The sequence below is a fragment of the Lemur catta genome, chromosome 4 (assembly GCF_020740605.2).
Source record: "Lemur catta isolate mLemCat1 chromosome 4, mLemCat1.pri, whole genome shotgun sequence".
NCBI lineage: Eukaryota > Metazoa > Chordata > Mammalia > Primates > Lemuridae > Lemur > Lemur catta.
Genome location: NC_059131.1, coordinates 19,688,632 through 19,704,275, shown reverse-complemented (window position 1 = coordinate 19,704,275; position 15,644 = coordinate 19,688,632). Strand labels below are relative to the sequence as shown.

At 50.9% G+C, this 15,644-nt stretch overlaps 2 protein-coding genes across 6 annotated transcripts; one reads left to right on the top strand and one right to left on the bottom strand.

Annotated features, from left to right (window-relative positions):
- Window positions 1-143: 143 nt before the first annotated feature.
- On the bottom strand, window positions 144-4,322 carry ATRAID (all-trans retinoic acid induced differentiation factor). Of its 2 annotated transcripts, none has more exons than XM_045549256.1 (7): window positions 3,897-4,322; window positions 3,072-3,193; window positions 1,544-1,615; window positions 1,263-1,334; window positions 1,047-1,168; window positions 665-762; window positions 144-448 (listed from the first exon to the last, which is right to left on the bottom strand). In XM_045549256.1, exons 1-7 carry the CDS (start codon window positions 3,993-3,995, stop codon window positions 344-346), a joined length of 690 nt encoding a protein of 229 aa, XP_045405212.1. In that variant the 5' UTR covers window positions 3,996-4,322; the 3' UTR covers window positions 144-343. The 2 variants fall into 2 exon arrangements, with proteins under 2 accessions (XP_045405212.1, XP_045405213.1); XM_045549257.1 differs by lacking the exon at window positions 3,897-4,322 and adding an exon at window positions 3,283-3,511.
- Window positions 4,323-4,433: 111 nt separating this feature from the next.
- Window positions 4,434-15,292, top strand: SLC5A6 (solute carrier family 5 member 6). Of its 4 annotated transcripts, none has more exons than XM_045549252.1 (17): window positions 4,434-4,639; window positions 4,828-4,894; window positions 7,898-8,431; window positions 8,809-8,811; window positions 9,208-9,259; window positions 9,667-9,734; window positions 10,061-10,215; window positions 10,629-10,769; window positions 10,937-11,066; window positions 11,330-11,418; window positions 11,863-11,975; window positions 12,325-12,392; window positions 12,810-12,896; window positions 13,046-13,227; window positions 13,449-13,552; window positions 13,803-13,918; window positions 14,321-15,292. In XM_045549252.1, exons 3-17 carry the CDS (start codon window positions 8,093-8,095, stop codon window positions 14,465-14,467), a joined length of 1,794 nt encoding a protein of 597 aa, XP_045405208.1. In that variant the 5' UTR covers window positions 4,434-4,639; window positions 4,828-4,894; window positions 7,898-8,092; the 3' UTR covers window positions 14,468-15,292. The 4 variants fall into 4 exon arrangements, with proteins under 4 accessions (XP_045405208.1, XP_045405207.1, XP_045405210.1 ...); XM_045549251.1 differs by having other exon boundaries at window positions 8,746-8,811; XM_045549255.1 differs by having other exon boundaries at window positions 4,438-4,639; window positions 7,898-8,050; window positions 8,746-8,811.
- The last annotated feature ends 352 nt before the right edge of the window (window positions 15,293-15,644 follow it).

Below are 15,644 nucleotides of genomic sequence, written 5' to 3'. Positions count from 1 at the left end.
CCGCAGAATGTGAGCCCGCGTGGTCTCCGCACCGCTAGACCAGGGGAATCCTGAAAGCACCAAACGCCCTGAAGTGGTCCCTCCCACCCCATGCAAGAAACACAGAAAGGCAGGGTGCCTCTCCCTAAAAAGAAAAAACAAGATGAGGAAAAAAAGTGTTTATTACAAGTAACAGCACAAATGGGAACTGGTACAAGTCCACTCCAGGGTAGTGCAATTTTCCATCTTCCTTCTAACGGCCTCACACTTGAGAAGGATCTGCTGGCCCATGATGCCTGTCTAGGAAGCAGATCTCCTTGGAAGGGCTAAGATGGATCAGGATGATCTTAGGTCAGTATGTGGTTCATGAAGTCTTGGCTTTTCGGCGCTGGGTCCCCCAAAGCAGAATGGAGATGGACAGTGTGGTGGATCCCAGAATCCCGAAGAACATAAGCAGTGAGAAGGAGCCCTGTTAACAACAGACCAAAAACATCCCATACAGCATTACACGGCGGGCTATGTCCTGACAGTTTCCTAAGGTACCTATCCCTTCATCTAGGGCAATTCTCCTATAGTTTTCCACCTCTAAGTATTTCTATCAGCTCCTGGTCTTGTGGCTGTCCTCTCAGAGAGGTCTTGCTCTATGCATTCCTCTTATCCCTAATTAGAAGGCCTAATTCCTCACCTGGCGCACACACTTGTAACCATGAAAGCCATCAGCACAAACACATTGCAAAAGACCTGGACCAACAGGTAAACAAGATCCATTCTCAGGACACATTTCTGAAAGCCAGAGAAAAATAGAGAATATTACTGGATCTCCTTAGGTATGTTTCTCAATTATCTGTTTCAATTTAGATTCTCTCAATCATTTCTAGGTGAAAGGTAGAGCAAAGAAGATTCCAGATAATAAAAACATCAACAATAATATATTTTAAGACTTTTTCTTTCCAAGGGGTTAGAACTCTAAACAAAAGGCACTTAAGCAACTTTGTCTTTCTGATTTAAAGTGCAGAATACAAGGGAGGAAGGGCAGTTTCCAGATGGTTGGAGGTGAGATAACATACCTGGGTCTCCAGTGCTATTGCAAAGGTTCCTTTGTCCTTGGCAGGTTTGGTTGTCCACATAAGAGGTAACAGTATTCCAAGCATTAATACCTCCAGGACAGGTGACATCTTGTGGCAGTACCCTGAAGACAACACAAGTAGTCATAGAATACAGCCCACAGTTGCTAAGCTTGCAGCACTACCCCTCTTTGATTCTCTTCCCATGCCCTTACTCACAGAGTCTGGAGCTGGGTAAAGCCATGGAAGGTGTTGGCCAAGTCACCCTTGAGGGGGTTTGCTTGCAGGTCTCTGCAAAACACACAGTTAGCATCTGCTCAGGGAAGCACCCTGTTTATATTCGCATTATCTTCCCAGACTGGTAATTTTATCCTCATCCTGGGTTGCCTAAGTTTAGACATTGATATTCATCCATCTTTTTAGGAGTCTATCTCCAAAGACTTTCCCATTAACCTTTTACCATATTTGTCTGTGGGGTAGGAGGGTACCTAACCACTTACATGATGACAGCAGTATGTGCCTGAGGAAAGTTTGGACCAGGGTCCTTCAGAGAACAGTTCTGGAGATCCAGCCTGAGGAAACAAAGTAATGAATATAAATATGTATCCTTCTTTTTCTTCATCCAAGGCAAGACTTGTGTTTGACTACACAGCCCCCCTTTCAGCTAATAGTAATTGAACATAGTTGTGTTCAGAGCCACAAACTAGGTGCTATGGTAGACATTTTAATACTGCATTATCCAATACAGTCACCACTAGCTACTTAAATTTAAATTAAGCTAAAAATTCAGTGCCTCATTTGCACTAGCCACATTTCAAGTGCAAATGGAATAACCACGCTGTGGCTACTGTAATAGTTAGTACAAATATGGAACATTTCTATCATCATAGAAAGTTCTATCGGCCAGCACTGTTCTATCAGTATACCTATGCATCCGTGCATACATTGGAAGAAACTTGTGTTTCTTGTCTACATTAATGAATCTCATATTATGATTTTCAGATCCATAGAGGGCCTTTAAATGAAAAAAAAAATGCAAGGCACATAAGTGAAATTTTTTTCCAAGTGTATTTCCTAACACAGACTGGTCATAAACTTCTGGACATTAAGGACTATGCCACATTATTTTTTTCTTCAATATCTATTGCTGTCCATTCTTTTATTCTACACATATTTACTGAGTGCTTACAAACTGCAAAAATTGAGAGAATATAAAATACACATGGCAGTATCTTAGCCTTCAAGTGGCTTACAATGTAGTATGGGAACAAGACCATCACCAAAAATAAAAACAATGTAAACATTAAATTATGATGTGAAAGAAATCATAGGACAATATATAAATAAATCTGGGTGATACAGACACTAAGGATTAGAGAAGTTTTAAAAAAAGGTATTACCCTGGGATTTAGTAGTAGGGAGCATACATAAAAGATATTGGAACTGAAGGATGGATATGTCCTAACTTGGTGGAGGAAGGCAATTTCAGGTATGGAGAGTGGCCTGAACAAAGACACAAAGGTGGAATGCCTTTGGAGGTAGGCAAGTCTGGCTGAAGCCAGACCCTAATGGAGGATTTGAGTGGACAATAGGAAATAATGTTGGAAAACTGGGTTGGGACTAGTCTGTGGTGGTTCACAGCTTCAACCTTTTCCTGAGGGCAACAGTTATCAAATATACCATTAAAGCAAGAGAGTGATAATGGAAAAACATGGTTTTCGGAAAGTTTAATACAGAGACATATTTAGGAAGACTAGAGAAAGAAGAGAAAGGAAGCAAAATATGACATTTTGAGTTTGAAGTTAGGGTGTACTTAATAGGAAATGTTTAATAGGAAGCTAGAGGTACCCACATATAACTAGAGCACGGAGAGGCCAAAGAGATCTAGTTTTGGGAGACACCTGCATAACGGTTACAGCTAAAGCCATAAGAATAGGTGTAATCTCAAAAGAATGTAACGGGACAAAAGCAGCCAGGCCAAGGAAATGGCCTGTATCCAGTATCCAAAGATGTCTTCTCCTCCCTCACCCCAAGATGGTGCCCTTCTGATTCAGGCAGCAGCGGGCATGCAGCATTAGCTCTGATGTCTGCTTACAATAAAGGGCCACTTCTGACAAATTTTGCACACTCCCTGGACATTGGGTGCATATCTGTAGAAGAGAAAGAAACCTTATTAGAACTCCAGAAAGAAAACCCAAGAAAAGAACAAACAAGTGTCAAGAATTAACTGCCAACACACCTCTCCAGAATTCCTCTAACACAGGGCAGAGAAATGGCTCGTGCCCTACCCTTATATCAGGCTAGGCTTGGAAATGCCATTTCTTCCCCAGATCCGGATGCCGAATCAGCTCACCAGAGACTTAGTACCAGACCTCGCCCAGTGAAGGTCTTCACCTTTGAGGATCACTATTCGAACATATTTATTATACCATCTCCAGAGATTTAATCTGACAGACCGTTTGGCCGGGTGTAAAAGGACTGTAGGTACAAAAAGAACGCATCAAGCATTACAAAAAGTACAGTCCTACCACCACACGTTATATACGGTATTCGTGCGTGGAGAGCTTGCAGAAGAGCCATTAGACTCGTCTGTAGAAAGAACAACTTAAAGTTATTCAAACATTAAGGAACAAGGAGATCAAGTTTCACAGGTCTTTTAACGTTGGCAGGGTAGGGGCATGGAAGGCCTGCGCAACGTGAGTGCTCTGAAACAGGACCCGGCTGGGGTACGGAGTTCTCAGGGACAAAATCAAAGCTGCAAACCGGCCATGGGAAGGGGAGAGTCGCGGGCGAGCAACACACATGGCTGGCCGGCCACCCTGTCTCAGCCCGACCTCAAACTTGCTTCTGTACCTCGGGTAGCGCCAAAGCCCCTTCCACGCCCAGAGCGAGGAGCAGGGCCGGAACCCAAGGCGCCAGGCTCGAGATACTCCCCGACCAGCGAGGCGCCATTTTCGGTTCCCTACATCCTTCTCGGAGGCACGCCAGACTTGCGTGCGCGGTCCCGCGCCCCGGTGCGTCACGCCCTTTCTCTGCGTAGCCTCAGCGGCTGGGTCCAGTCGCCTGGGCGGGCTGTGGGTTGCTCTGGCCTGGGGAGGTCAGCGCTCGTCTCCATGCGCCCCGGCCCTAGTTCAGGGACACTGGCCTATCCCCTCTCCATTTCTGCCTTTAGCGAAGGCTTTTCCCGTCACCGCTCGGCTTCCCCGAGCTGACCGGAGGCTCCTTCAGCCCTGCGTTCTCCGCGCGCGGACGCCGAGGTCGTGTTTCCGCAGAGGCTCGGGCCACTCCGTCTGCCCTCAGTAAACATGGCGGCGACTCGTGGGGCGGGCAGGGGGCGGGGCCTCGCGCTCTCTTGGCCCGGGCGCCGCAGCGCGGCTCTCCGGTTGCCCACGTGTGGAGACCCGGCAGGTGGGCCGGGAGGGTGTGGTCAGGTGCTGAGCGGCTCCGGAGAGTTGCGCTGGGGCGGGGGCGGAGAGGAGGGAAGGGGCGGAGCGCGCTGGCTCCCAAAGTGGGGACTGGGACGACCTGAAGTGCCAGTGACGAGGTGGTGGTCTCCACTCGCGTGGAGGGAAGAGAGAAACCAGGAAGGAAAGAAGGTAAGGGTGATGGAAGAGCAGAAGGCGAAGGGCAAACCTCAAACCCCAGCGGGAGAACGCGAGCCTGGAACGCCCTGGGCACCAAGTCTCCTTCATCTCAGTCCTGACACCGCGCAGCGTCCCAGAGCCTGGCGAGAAGGTAGGGACGGGATAGATGCTTACTTAACTCCTCATCTTTGCCTTCCCAGAAAAAGGGAACGATGCTGATCTCGGGAAGAACGAAGGGACCTTCCTAGCCCTGGCTGACCCACGGAGGTAAGGGAGGGCAGCGCTGCCCCAGGGTGGCCAGGGCCCTGCCTGAAGGGCGCCGGGGTAGCCACGCTCCGTGACGGACTGAGTGTTGGCTTTGGTTAGGACCAGTCAGAAGCTCATTAAAGCCGACCCAGGCTTTTCCCTTCTACATATCCCCTGGTATCTGCCCGAAATTTCCTGAAAGGATTTGCATTCAGCTGGCTGGCAAATTTTCTAAGGTGTTAGTAGCCGTTATGATTTTAATGAGGGCCCCCAAAGCCTTTTAGACCCGAGGACAGAATCTTTTTGCAACAGTTGGTCCTGCAGTGACCCCTTTGCCTTTTGTAGAAGTCAAAGCTATCCAGTGCAGTATGTGACCAAAGTGAGTTAGTTTTTTTACAAGGGGTCCCACACCCTGCTGTTTGTGCCCTAGTGTGTCACAGTTTCAGCGAAACAACTGAGCTCTTCCTTTTGGCTCCCACTCAGAGAGACGCAAGTCCGTAAGATCTGGATCACCACTCTGTTCTTAGAATTGTGTCGGATGAAGGGTTTGTTACTGGGTCAGGTTTTTCTTGTCTTGTCCAGCTCTTTCTTCAGCCACCTGGAAGGGTTCTTTACACATCATGCAAATAGAATTCTATCAGGAAGCCCCATTAGTAGAGGGTCTCCATTTCTCTACAGCTGCGTCTTGTACTGGGGCCTTTCTTCTTTCTCCAAGCACCTGCCTGTACACACGACTAACTTGTTAGTGCTATGTTATTTGCCTACAGGAGACATCTTCTTCCCTTTTACTCTCCAGCACTTCCCATCATCTCTAGTATAACAATAAAACCTTGCCAAGGACAAGTGAGAAAACTCAGGGCGTTGCAATGTACAGAGGCCCAGGGCATTTTTAGGTTAAACCAGAATGGCCTGTTGGGAACCTCATTCTAGGCTCTAGCATTTGTGACTCCATAGAACATGTGATCCAAGAGTTGCCAGGTCTGATTTCCTTGCTTTACTGGCCCCACGAGGTTCAGAGTTCAGGTTTAGTCTGCATGAGACCATATCTTGCCAACTAGGCGACATCTCCTCAGCCAGAAGATAGCCTGATCTTTCTCCTAGTGGGCAAGAACAGAAAACATGGTTCATATTAATCTGTCTCTTGATTAGTTGAAATCTAAACTATGTCCTGTGAGTGACTGAATACGTTTAACACTCTGCTCCTACCCTGGTACTGGGAGTTGTGAGGACAGGGCCCTGTAGAATCATCTGTCACAACTGCAGACAGCATTGTTTCTCCCTTGTCTTGTATCATACTGCATAACCTTAAGCAAGTTATTTAACCTCTCAGTATTCTTGTGAGAACTAGAGATTATTCATGTTTTAACCTAAGCCATGATATTTTGAAAGTGTTAGCTGTCATTATTTTTTATTGTTATTAATATTTACAAAGGACCTAACACACTGCTAGCTTACTGAGCAGGTGTTCAATAAAGGTTAACTGTTACCATGTTAGGCCACCTAAATTCATGGCATTCTCTGGTGTTTTTTTTCCCCATACCAGTAAGGTATTTATGGTATGCATGGTGAGCAGGATAGATGGTGAAATCACTAGATCTATGTTCTAATCTAGCCTGTGACAGTAGTTGGCTCTGTGCTTTTGGAAAGGTCATTTGAACCATCTGGGCCTTAGTGTGTTTGTCTGTGAAATGGGGGGGGGTGTTTGTAATGGTGATTTCCAAAGATTTCTTTAAGATTTGAAATATTGCCATCGTACCATTGTTCTTCTGAGGATTGGGGATATATCCTTAGAGGATTAATATTTTTTGTGTAGGAGTTAGAAAATCAATTTTCCTGTTTTCCTTCAGTTCCTCTTTTCCAACTCCTTCTAGCAGAGTGCCAAGAGTGACTTAGGCTGAAAGCCTAATTCATTTAGGAATGCTGTTGAGCATTCCTTAATGCTGTGTGAGCTGTGTGAGCTCCCTGTTCCCTATTCTGGAGCCTCAAGGGCTGAGTTGGGGGTGGGGGCCATAGGGTGATAGGGCCATTTGGATCACAGGGATTGGTTACCCTAAGGGGCCAAAACAAATGACTGCTGAGCTTCATTCCACCCCCATTCCTGATCTCACCTCAGCCACTTATAGAGCCAGATCCTCAGCCTTTGCCCAGTTCCAGGCAACTCTGCCTCTGAACAGGGATTGCTTCTCCAGGTAGGTGTCTACCTCCAGCAGGATGGGACCACTCTCCTGGCTGGTCCCTTTGCCCCCCAGCTTTCTGGCTGGTTTGCTCCTCTCCAGAATAGCCCTAGAATCATAACTTTGAACCCCTGGCTCCAGCATGGCTCCCTCTCACCTTGCCCCTCTCACTTTTGAATCCCACTGCTCTTCCTGCATCTGCTATTTACTGTGGTGTGTCAGATAGAGGGGCTGAGAGGTGGATGGCAGAGTTTCTCTAGGGGTGTTGGGGAGAACTTTAAGAAAGCGGCACCGGGTGGTTAGCCTGGAGTTGCCTAGAATGGAGTTTGGGGCTGCCACAGAGGCAGTCTCATTGGTGATCACTTAGGAGGGTGACACAGGATCATGGGAGGTAGAGGTTGAGGCCAGGGTTATAGTAGAAGCCCTGCTGTCATGAGTCTCTGTGTCTTCGTCCCTGCTGGGCTGTGGCGCCAGGCTGGGCTCTGCTGGCTTAGGAGATTGTAGTGACTGGGTCTGTGCCTGCAAATGGGAACAGGGAATTATTTTGAGAAGAAACTTAGGCTAGAGTTGATTTTTCTTTTGCTGCTCAGCTGGAGACCTAGGAAGGTTCTTGAATTTCATAACTCTGCATACCTAAAGGTCCTGGCCAAATTATTGTCTCCTGGCTGTCTCTCTCTGTTGCTTGCCCCCTTACATCAGTCCCCTCCCAAACCCATAACAGGGCTCCAGACCTTCCAGGGCTGCCACCACACTGGCTGGGCCAAGTCCCATGGGTTTGGAATGTACAAGACCTGAGGGGGGTTGGCCATGAAGGCAGGCTAGGCCTGACTAGAAGCCGATTCCTTTGCAGCTCACCCTGGACAATGTCACTTGGGAGAGGAGGAGGACTGTGAGACCGTGGTTGGGAGCCAGGTTGTAGCCACTTGCCCACCACTGCCCAGCTGAGTGGCAGCCCAGAGCCCAGGAGGAGCAACTGGCTGCAGATCATAGACACAGTGTAGGGGTAAGCACCTCAGCACCCCTCTGCCCAGCCTCAGACACAAGCATGGTCATGTCCACCTTCTCCGTCGTGGACTACGTGGTATTCATCCTGTTGCTGGTTCTCTCCCTTGCCATCGGGCTCTACCATGCGTTTCGTGGCTGGGGCCGCCATACTGTTGGCCAGCTGCTGATGGCAGACCGCAAAATGGGCTGCCTTCCTGTGGCGCTGTCCTTGCTGGCCACCTTCCAGTCAGCCGTGGCCATCCTGGGTGTGCCGGCTGAGATATACCGATTTGGGACCCAGTATTGGTTCCTGGGCTGCTCCTATTTCCTGGGGCTGCTGATTCCTGCACATGTCTTCATCCCTATCTTCTACCGCCTACATCTCACCAGTGCCTATGAGGTGAGCATGGGAGGAGCACATGGGGGCATGAGGGACAGGGATGCAGAAGAGGAACAGGGCACATATGAAGGATCTGGGACCCTGGATCTCCTCCATCTAATGACAGTGACAGAAACTTACCTGTGTTGATAGTTCTTTCTGGATAAGGTTGGGGTTGGGGGGATGAGAGTAGGGGAAGAAGGAGAGTGCTGTGCTGAGTGGGAATCAGAGTGGGTATGCATTGGATTCTCTGATATTCGGGAGTCTCTTGAGGGAAGTTGTATGTGAATGGTGGGGGTGGAGTCAGGAGGAATACCTTTTTTCTGTATACCCAGTACCTGGAGCTCCGATTCAATAAAACTGTCCGGGTTTGTGGAACCATGACCTTCATCTTTCAGATGGTAAGTAGAATGAGGATAGCAATTGAGCCTGGGTAGGCAGGTGTAGATTTGAAAAGGAAAAAACAAACAAAAGAAGTTGAGCCTGGGGAATGGTAGGGGAACCTGAACTCAAGCATGCTGAGGGAGTTGGAGCCTTCCCTGCTGTCAGACTGGCAGGGTTCCTGCTAGGGTCAGCATTCCCTAAGCACCCAGAGGCATCCTGCTTGCCCATTCCTTTCAGTTCTAGCATGGATACCGTGGTGGCAGCAAGCCAGAATTTGGGAAGGGAAGGGAGAGGGAAGTGAGCCTAGATGAGGGGAAGCTGCTGGCATATTGGAGCTGAGGTCCATCTTTCCTCATCTCTCTTCCCACCCCTGTCTCCTCTCCCTGGCACATTCTCTTTTCCACATCCAACAGGTGATCTACATGGGGGTTGTGCTCTATGCACCATCATTGGCTCTCAATGCAGGTGAGGAGTCACAGCCCCTGGCTTCCAGCCATGGCAGGCTGGGAACGCACCTTGCACCTTTGGGAGGAGCAGACAGAGGGGAGAGTGCAGAAATGAATCTTCCCGACCTTGGACGGGGAATGAATGCAATGCATGGGCCCTTGGGTTGGTCTCTATCAGAGGTAGAGTCAGGCTTGGTTCGTATCACTTGAAAGCTACTCAGACATTACCATGCTTCATCTAAATTGGTTAATCAATACCTCTTAGTGGAGCTCTGCAATCATTTTTTTTCCATTGTGGTGAATGATTTATTTCGTTGTTAATGACCAAATGCTTCATCTCTATGATGTAACCTGGCTGCCCTACTGGAGCTTCTCCCTGGCAAACCCTCTTCCAGGAATTAGAGTTTGACTTTTATCTGCTTACAGTGACTGGCTTTGATCTGTGGCTGTCCGTGCTGACCCTAGGCATTGTCTGTACTGTCTATACTGCTCTGGTAAGTGCAGTAAGCTCTGGGGGATGCAGGGGAAGGGATGAAGTAAGGAGGGCCGGTGGGAGGAGAAGGAAACGAAGGGATGAGGTAAACATCTAGGTGAGGAGATGGGATGAAATTCTAGGGTGGGATGTGGTGAGATGAGATTTAGGGTGGGATTTAGGAGCAGGGCTGACATATGAAAGTAGAGGATGGGGTGGAAATGATGTCAACGGGGTCTGAGCAGTTACACCCCCAGTAGCAGTATAGTCTCCTTGCTGATGGCACTGTGTCCTTACGGTGGATGGTTTAGAAGACCTCTGTGGTGGTGTGCTGTCCTTTCCCTGCAGGGTGGGCTGAAGGCCGTCATCTGGACAGATGTGTTCCAGACACTGGTCATGTTCCTAGGGCAGCTGGCAGTTATCATCGTGGGGTCAACCAAGGTGGGCGGCTTGGGGCATGTGTGGGCCGTGGCTTCCGAGCATGATCGCATCTCTGGGATCGAGTAAGTATATCCCTTCCCCTGGCTGGGGTCTGCACTGCCTGGGAGCTTGCCCATCCTAGAGCCTGCTCTCGGGGCTGTAGTAAGCAGAGGGTGGTCTGGGAAACTTCAGGTGCAACACTAGACAGTGGAAAGCTGGCCCTGCAGAGATGAAGGGTGATCACAGGTGCCCATCTGATGTCAAGAAGGGTCAGGACATTACCTAGGATGAGTACCTGGAATGCGCTGGGGAACAGAGAAGTGGAACCCTCCCTCTAACTTGCTGCACTGTCTCTTGAGTGCACCTGGCTTCTTGCCCTTGGCCCTAGCAGTAGTGTCTCTGCTTTCCTGTCCTCCGACCCATGTTGCCAGGAGAGCAGGAAGGCTGAGTCTCTGTCTGGGGCTATGGCACGGTGACCAAGTGATGTCTGTTACAGGCTGGATCCGGACCCCTTTGTGCGGCATACCTTCTGGACCTTGGCCTTCGGGGGTGTCTTCATGATGCTTTCCTTGTACGGGGTGAACCAGGCCCAGGTGCAGCGCTACCTCAGTTCTCGCACGGAGAAGGCTGCTGTACTGTGAGTGCAGGGACAGGAAGATTCTGAGCAAGGGCTGGGGGATGGGTTTCCCGGAGGTAATTGGGGTGAGGCAGGATGCCAGAGCTCACACACACTCACTGGAGTCGGGATGTGCTGAGTTTGTCTGTGAATACCATCTCTCTCCTTGGCACCGGCCTCTTTTGCAGGTCCTGTTACGCGGTGTTCCCCTGCCAGCAGGTGGTCCTTGGCATGGGCTGTCTCATTGGCCTGGTCATGTTTGCCTATTACCAGAAATATACCATGAGCACCCAGCAGTCTCAGGCATCCGCTGACCAGGTAAGAAGGCCTCCCTGGCTCCCTCTTATGCCTGTGAGTGGCCCACCGGGGCCCCCAAGAGGAGTGTCTGTGGGTTACAGAAAGGACTGTCACCCTGGGTGGGAGATGGATGCAAAATCCTTTCCCACTCTGAGATGCTAGCAATCTAGCGTGTGAGGATCCCAGCCCCTAGCATCAACAATCATAGCGCTCACACTGCTGGGGTGGAGACACTGGGGAAGGCATCCCCTCTGAGGATGCTCTGGCCTTTGCTCTGCTTGCAGTTCGTCCTGTACTTCGTGATGGATCTCCTGAAAGACCTGCCTGGCCTGCCTGGGCTCTTTGTTGCCTGCCTCTTCAGTGGCTCCCTCAGGTACCTCCTTTGACCGTTTCCCTCAGGCTTGGTGCACCTGACTCCTTCTTGGTACAAGGTGACAGGTGGAGGAGGGGATTCTTCTGAGTTTCTCACTGTACCCATCCACTGTGGATAACATGGGACGGCTCATCTGTGCAGGACAGAGCACAGCTCCCAGGAGATACCCATATTTTGGTTAAGGGTTCTTCTCTTACAATACCAGGAATCGATCTACCTGAACAAAACCTGTACCCACCCTCAGGAAAGGACCATATCCTTGCCTCCAGGCCCCCTCTAAGGTGGTCTTGGCTCCAGCTGTGAGGAGGTTTTTGGCAGTATGGGTTTTCTCTCCCCCTTTAGGGTATAGAACCCGTGTTAGTCCCTCCGTAGAGTCCTGTGTTAGTTCTGCTTGTCTCAGCCCCCAGACTCAGCACAGCTCCTACTTCTCTTTCTCCATTTCAGCACCATATCCTCTGCTTTTAATTCATTGGCAACTGTGACGATGGAAGACCTGATTCGACCTTGGTTCCCTGAGTTCACTGAAGCCCGGGCCATCATGCTTTCCAGAAGCCTCGGTGAGATTATGCTTCCTCATCTCTTCAGTCTGCTGCGTTCTAAGTTATACCCTGACCGCTGTCCTCAGTGTGCTGTGAAACCCCTGCTTTGTCTGCGTTCAGCACTTGCCCAGTGAAGCACACAGCCTTCACTCCCTGGTTGTTGACATCTCAGGACATCTCCTGGGAGGTCTCTGAGTCATGTTGGAGTGAGGACTTGGTGGCAGGGGTCTGGAGCTGGGTGTCAGGTAGTATGCCCTTGTTTCCAGGGACACAGAGGTGGCAGTTTGGCTGGGCAGGGGGCCTTGCTTAACTGTTTTTCTTGTGTTAACTCACATCTGCTTGTTTCCTCTCTTCTCCTCCCCCCCAGCATTTGGCTATGGGCTGCTTTGTCTGGGAATGGCCTATATTTCCTCCCAGATGGGACCTGTGCTGCAGGTAATGACTGTTGGGGGGGCGGGAGCAATTTTTAAGGGAGGAAAGGAATTGATTGAAACAGGAAATTGAGGAAGGCAGCTATTTTGAGAGGACTGGAAGAGGGGCAGGTGTCAGAAATTTCCCTTTGATGGACCACCTTCACTGTGAACAAACTCTCAAGCAGCTAAAAGCCCTAGGGTCATTCCTGGGATGTCTGGGCTCAGAGAGATCTAAGGATCAGCCTCAGAGGAGGACCCAAAGCACATTCCCTTAACCACCTCTGCCCTCTGGATTCATGACTTTTGTGGTTCCAGGTAGAAGAGACAGATCTGATAAGTGGGGCTCTGAGGCAATAGTGGGTGGCTGTGTTCTACCATGAGGCTGGGGGTCTCTGAGCCTGTGTGTTCTTTCTTTTCCCCTTCAACCCTGTCCTCCCAGGCAGCAATCAGCATCTTTGGCATGGTTGGGGGGCCGCTGCTTGGACTCTTCTGTCTTGGAATTTTCTTTCCTTGTGCCAACCCTCCTGTGAGTGATGCATCTGGCTCCCTAGTCATGTGCAGTGGGATGGGCCTGAGGAATGGGTTGGCAGGGCTCTCACCAGGCGATCTGGGGACTGGTGTGAAGGATGGGAGGGCTGGTCTTGTGACAGGAGATTGCACTGTGTCTCTGGGCAGGGTGCCATCGTGGGCCTATTGGCTGGACTCATCATGGCCTTCTGGATTGGCATCGGGAGCATAGTGACCAGCATGGGCTCCAGCATAGCAGCCTCTCCCCCTAATGGATCCAGCTTCTCCCTTCCCAGCAATCTGACCACTGCCACTGTGACCACACTGATGCCCTCAACTACCCTCTCCAAGTGAGGCGGGGCTTGCTGTCTTTCTCCTTGGGGATAGGAGCTCATTTTTGAGGGATTTCACAGGGGCCTTGCCAAGGCATGGGCCACCTGAGGCCTCAGGGTAATGTTGGGTATTGGATCCCAAGACTCTGGGACCATGCAGATAGGCGGAGTCAGGTGCCTGAGGGACACCCTTCCAAGAAATTGCTAACTAACTGTCCTCCCCTCTCTTCTCTCCCCAGGCCCACGGGGCTGCAGCGGCTCTACTCCCTGTCCTATATGTGGTACAGTGCCCACAACTCCACCACAGTCATTGTCGTGGGCCTGACTATCAGTCTGCTCACCGGTGAGGGTGTGGGATTGTGGGGCAGAGGAACAGGAGGGGCTGGGGGAGAGCTCTCGGGGACTCTGCAGTCTGCTGGGAGAGGGGACCCTGCCCTCTGAGCCCTCAGGTGTCCGTGACAGTCAGGCTTCTCACAGAGATCTAGGAGTGGGAGAGGGCTGGGGCCACTGGGCCCCAGAGGGAGAAGAGGGCTTGCTGCTCTGGACGATTCTACAGTTCCACTTAGGAGACTCAGACACGCCTTTGCCTTCAGGGGGAATGCGGGGCCGGCCCCTGAAGCCTGGGACCATCTACCCAGTGCTGCCAAGACTCCTCGCCTTGCTGCCCTTGTCCTGTCAGAAGCGGCTCTGCTGCAGGAGCTACAGCCAGGTAGTCCCTGCCATCCAAACGATCCCCTCCCTTCCCTTCGCAGATGCCACCAGACCATCCCGGTTCCCTTCCACCCCTTTCCTTTCCCCCTGCCCAAGTGCCCCTCTCTCTGAGGAGCTGCTAAGTGTGGACTGTTCCACAGCAGCTGTCCCAGCTGCTACCATAGGGCCTTACTGGTTCGGAGATGGGGGGTGTGGAGCTCAGCCCACAGATGTGTTTTGTTCCCCTCCCCATCCCTCTCAAGCCCCTCCCCCATGCTTTGCTCCTCCGTTTCTTCCCCCTGCTCTCCCCTCCCCCACCCAGCCTTGCTTAGCTCCCTCTAGCAGGGACCTTTGCGTGAATCCCTTCACCACCCGTGCCCATATTCCACAGCTCCACCCCCTCTGCTGTTTGTGTCCCCAGGACCTCCCCGTGGACACTGACCTGTTTCCAGAGAAGATGGCAAATGGTGTGCTGAGTGACAGCAAAGACAAGGAAGTGGTAGCCCTGGATGGCTGGGCTCAGCAGGGAAGCAGCCCCACCTTCATCCTCCAGGAGACCTCCCTGTGACGTGGACTCAGGACCCCGCCTCTGTCCTCACTCTGCCAGGCAGCAGCCAGAGGCTACCTTGTAGTACAGGGATGAATCACTTGATGTGTTCTGCAGGATGTGCCTGGATGACTTGGCCCAAACCAAAGGACCTTATTCTTAGAGGTTCTTGCCTGCAGTAGAAGCTGTCACATCTCGAGTGTGTAAGGGTAGGGCAGGGTTTCTCTTCATTCCTTGCCAATCTGTAAAGGACCAGGTTTGCAGGGGGCAGGATCGTGTCAGAAGTAGCAATAGAAGCAAATCCTCTGGGAAAAGGATAATGGCTTCTGATTCAACAGAGCCAGAGCCCTTTTAGGGCCCAATCTGGAAGATTGCCTGTCTCTACCACAAAACTCAAAGCTGCCTTGGCCAGCTGTTGCTTCCCTTGCACTCCCATTTCAGCACCGATTCTGCCAGTCATGGTGGGCCCCTGTGATTATTTTAATGTTTTCTGTGACACCCAAGCCCCTCTCATTCTTATCTGTCTACCTCCATTCTTGAGAGGGAGATTTTGGCGTCCCTGGGCCTCTGGGAATAGACAGGTACCTCTGTCTCCTTTGTGTAGAGGAGGCAAGTTTTCCACCTCACTGCCTCTATCATCTGCCTCAGAGATGGACACTTGGGGACGGGGCAAAAGTAGATCCAAGAAACTAGGGCCATGACTGGGTCCACTGTGGAACAGCCATCTACCTGACTCTGAAGCAGGCCACCCTGGTGTCACTCTTTCACCCACGCCCGCTTCCTTTTGGAGTTTCTTCCCTGCATATCTTTGTTCCTAGGGAATAAAATCTGCTGTTGGACCTAGAATCTGGGCTCCTGTATTGTCTCCAACTGCTCTTGTCCACCCTGCCCCATGCCCTGGAGAGGATACAGAGCCACCTCCCGTGCACAGGTAGTCTCTTCCTCTGCGGAAGAGAGGAGCAAAGGGGACTAGTGCTATGGCTTCAAGTCTCTGTGGCCACCATGTCTGCAGTGGACAGCACTGTGCTCCCCAGGGTGCACTCTCTCCCTCTGAGAGAGGCTTGTCATGCCGTGTGGCTTAGTCTGACCTCTTTCTGGCCCCACTTGTCCTTTGTCAGAACAGTTTCTGCTACTCTGAGATCTCCACTTTTGAGGCTGGAGGAAGGATTCTGCTATTTGATTTTAGAAATAGCATTCT

Bases quoted from the DNA above. Each gene is read 5' to 3' on its own strand.
- ATRAID (XM_045549256.1), bottom strand. From the start codon at position 3,995: ATGGCGCCTCGCTGGTCGGGGAGTATCTCGAGCCTGGCGCCTTGGGTT. The intron at 3,194-3,896 runs GTACAGAAGCAA...TCTCTTCTACAG, and splicing joins GGGCTTTGGCGCTACCCGAG to ATATGCACCCAATGTCCAGG. The intron at 1,616-3,071 runs GTGAGGGAGGAG...TTGTTTCCTCAG, and splicing joins CAGAAGGGCACCATCTTGGG to GCTGGATCTCCAGAACTGTT.
- SLC5A6 (XM_045549251.1), top strand. From the start codon at position 8,093: ATGGTCATGTCCACCTTCTCCGTCGTGGACTACGTGGTATTCATCCTG. The intron at 9,260-9,666 runs GTGAGGAGTCAC...ATCTGCTTACAG, and splicing joins ATCATTGGCTCTCAATGCAG to TGACTGGCTTTGATCTGTGG. The intron at 11,067-11,329 runs GTAAGAAGGCCT...CTCTGCTTGCAG, and splicing joins CTCAGGCATCCGCTGACCAG to TTCGTCCTGTACTTCGTGAT.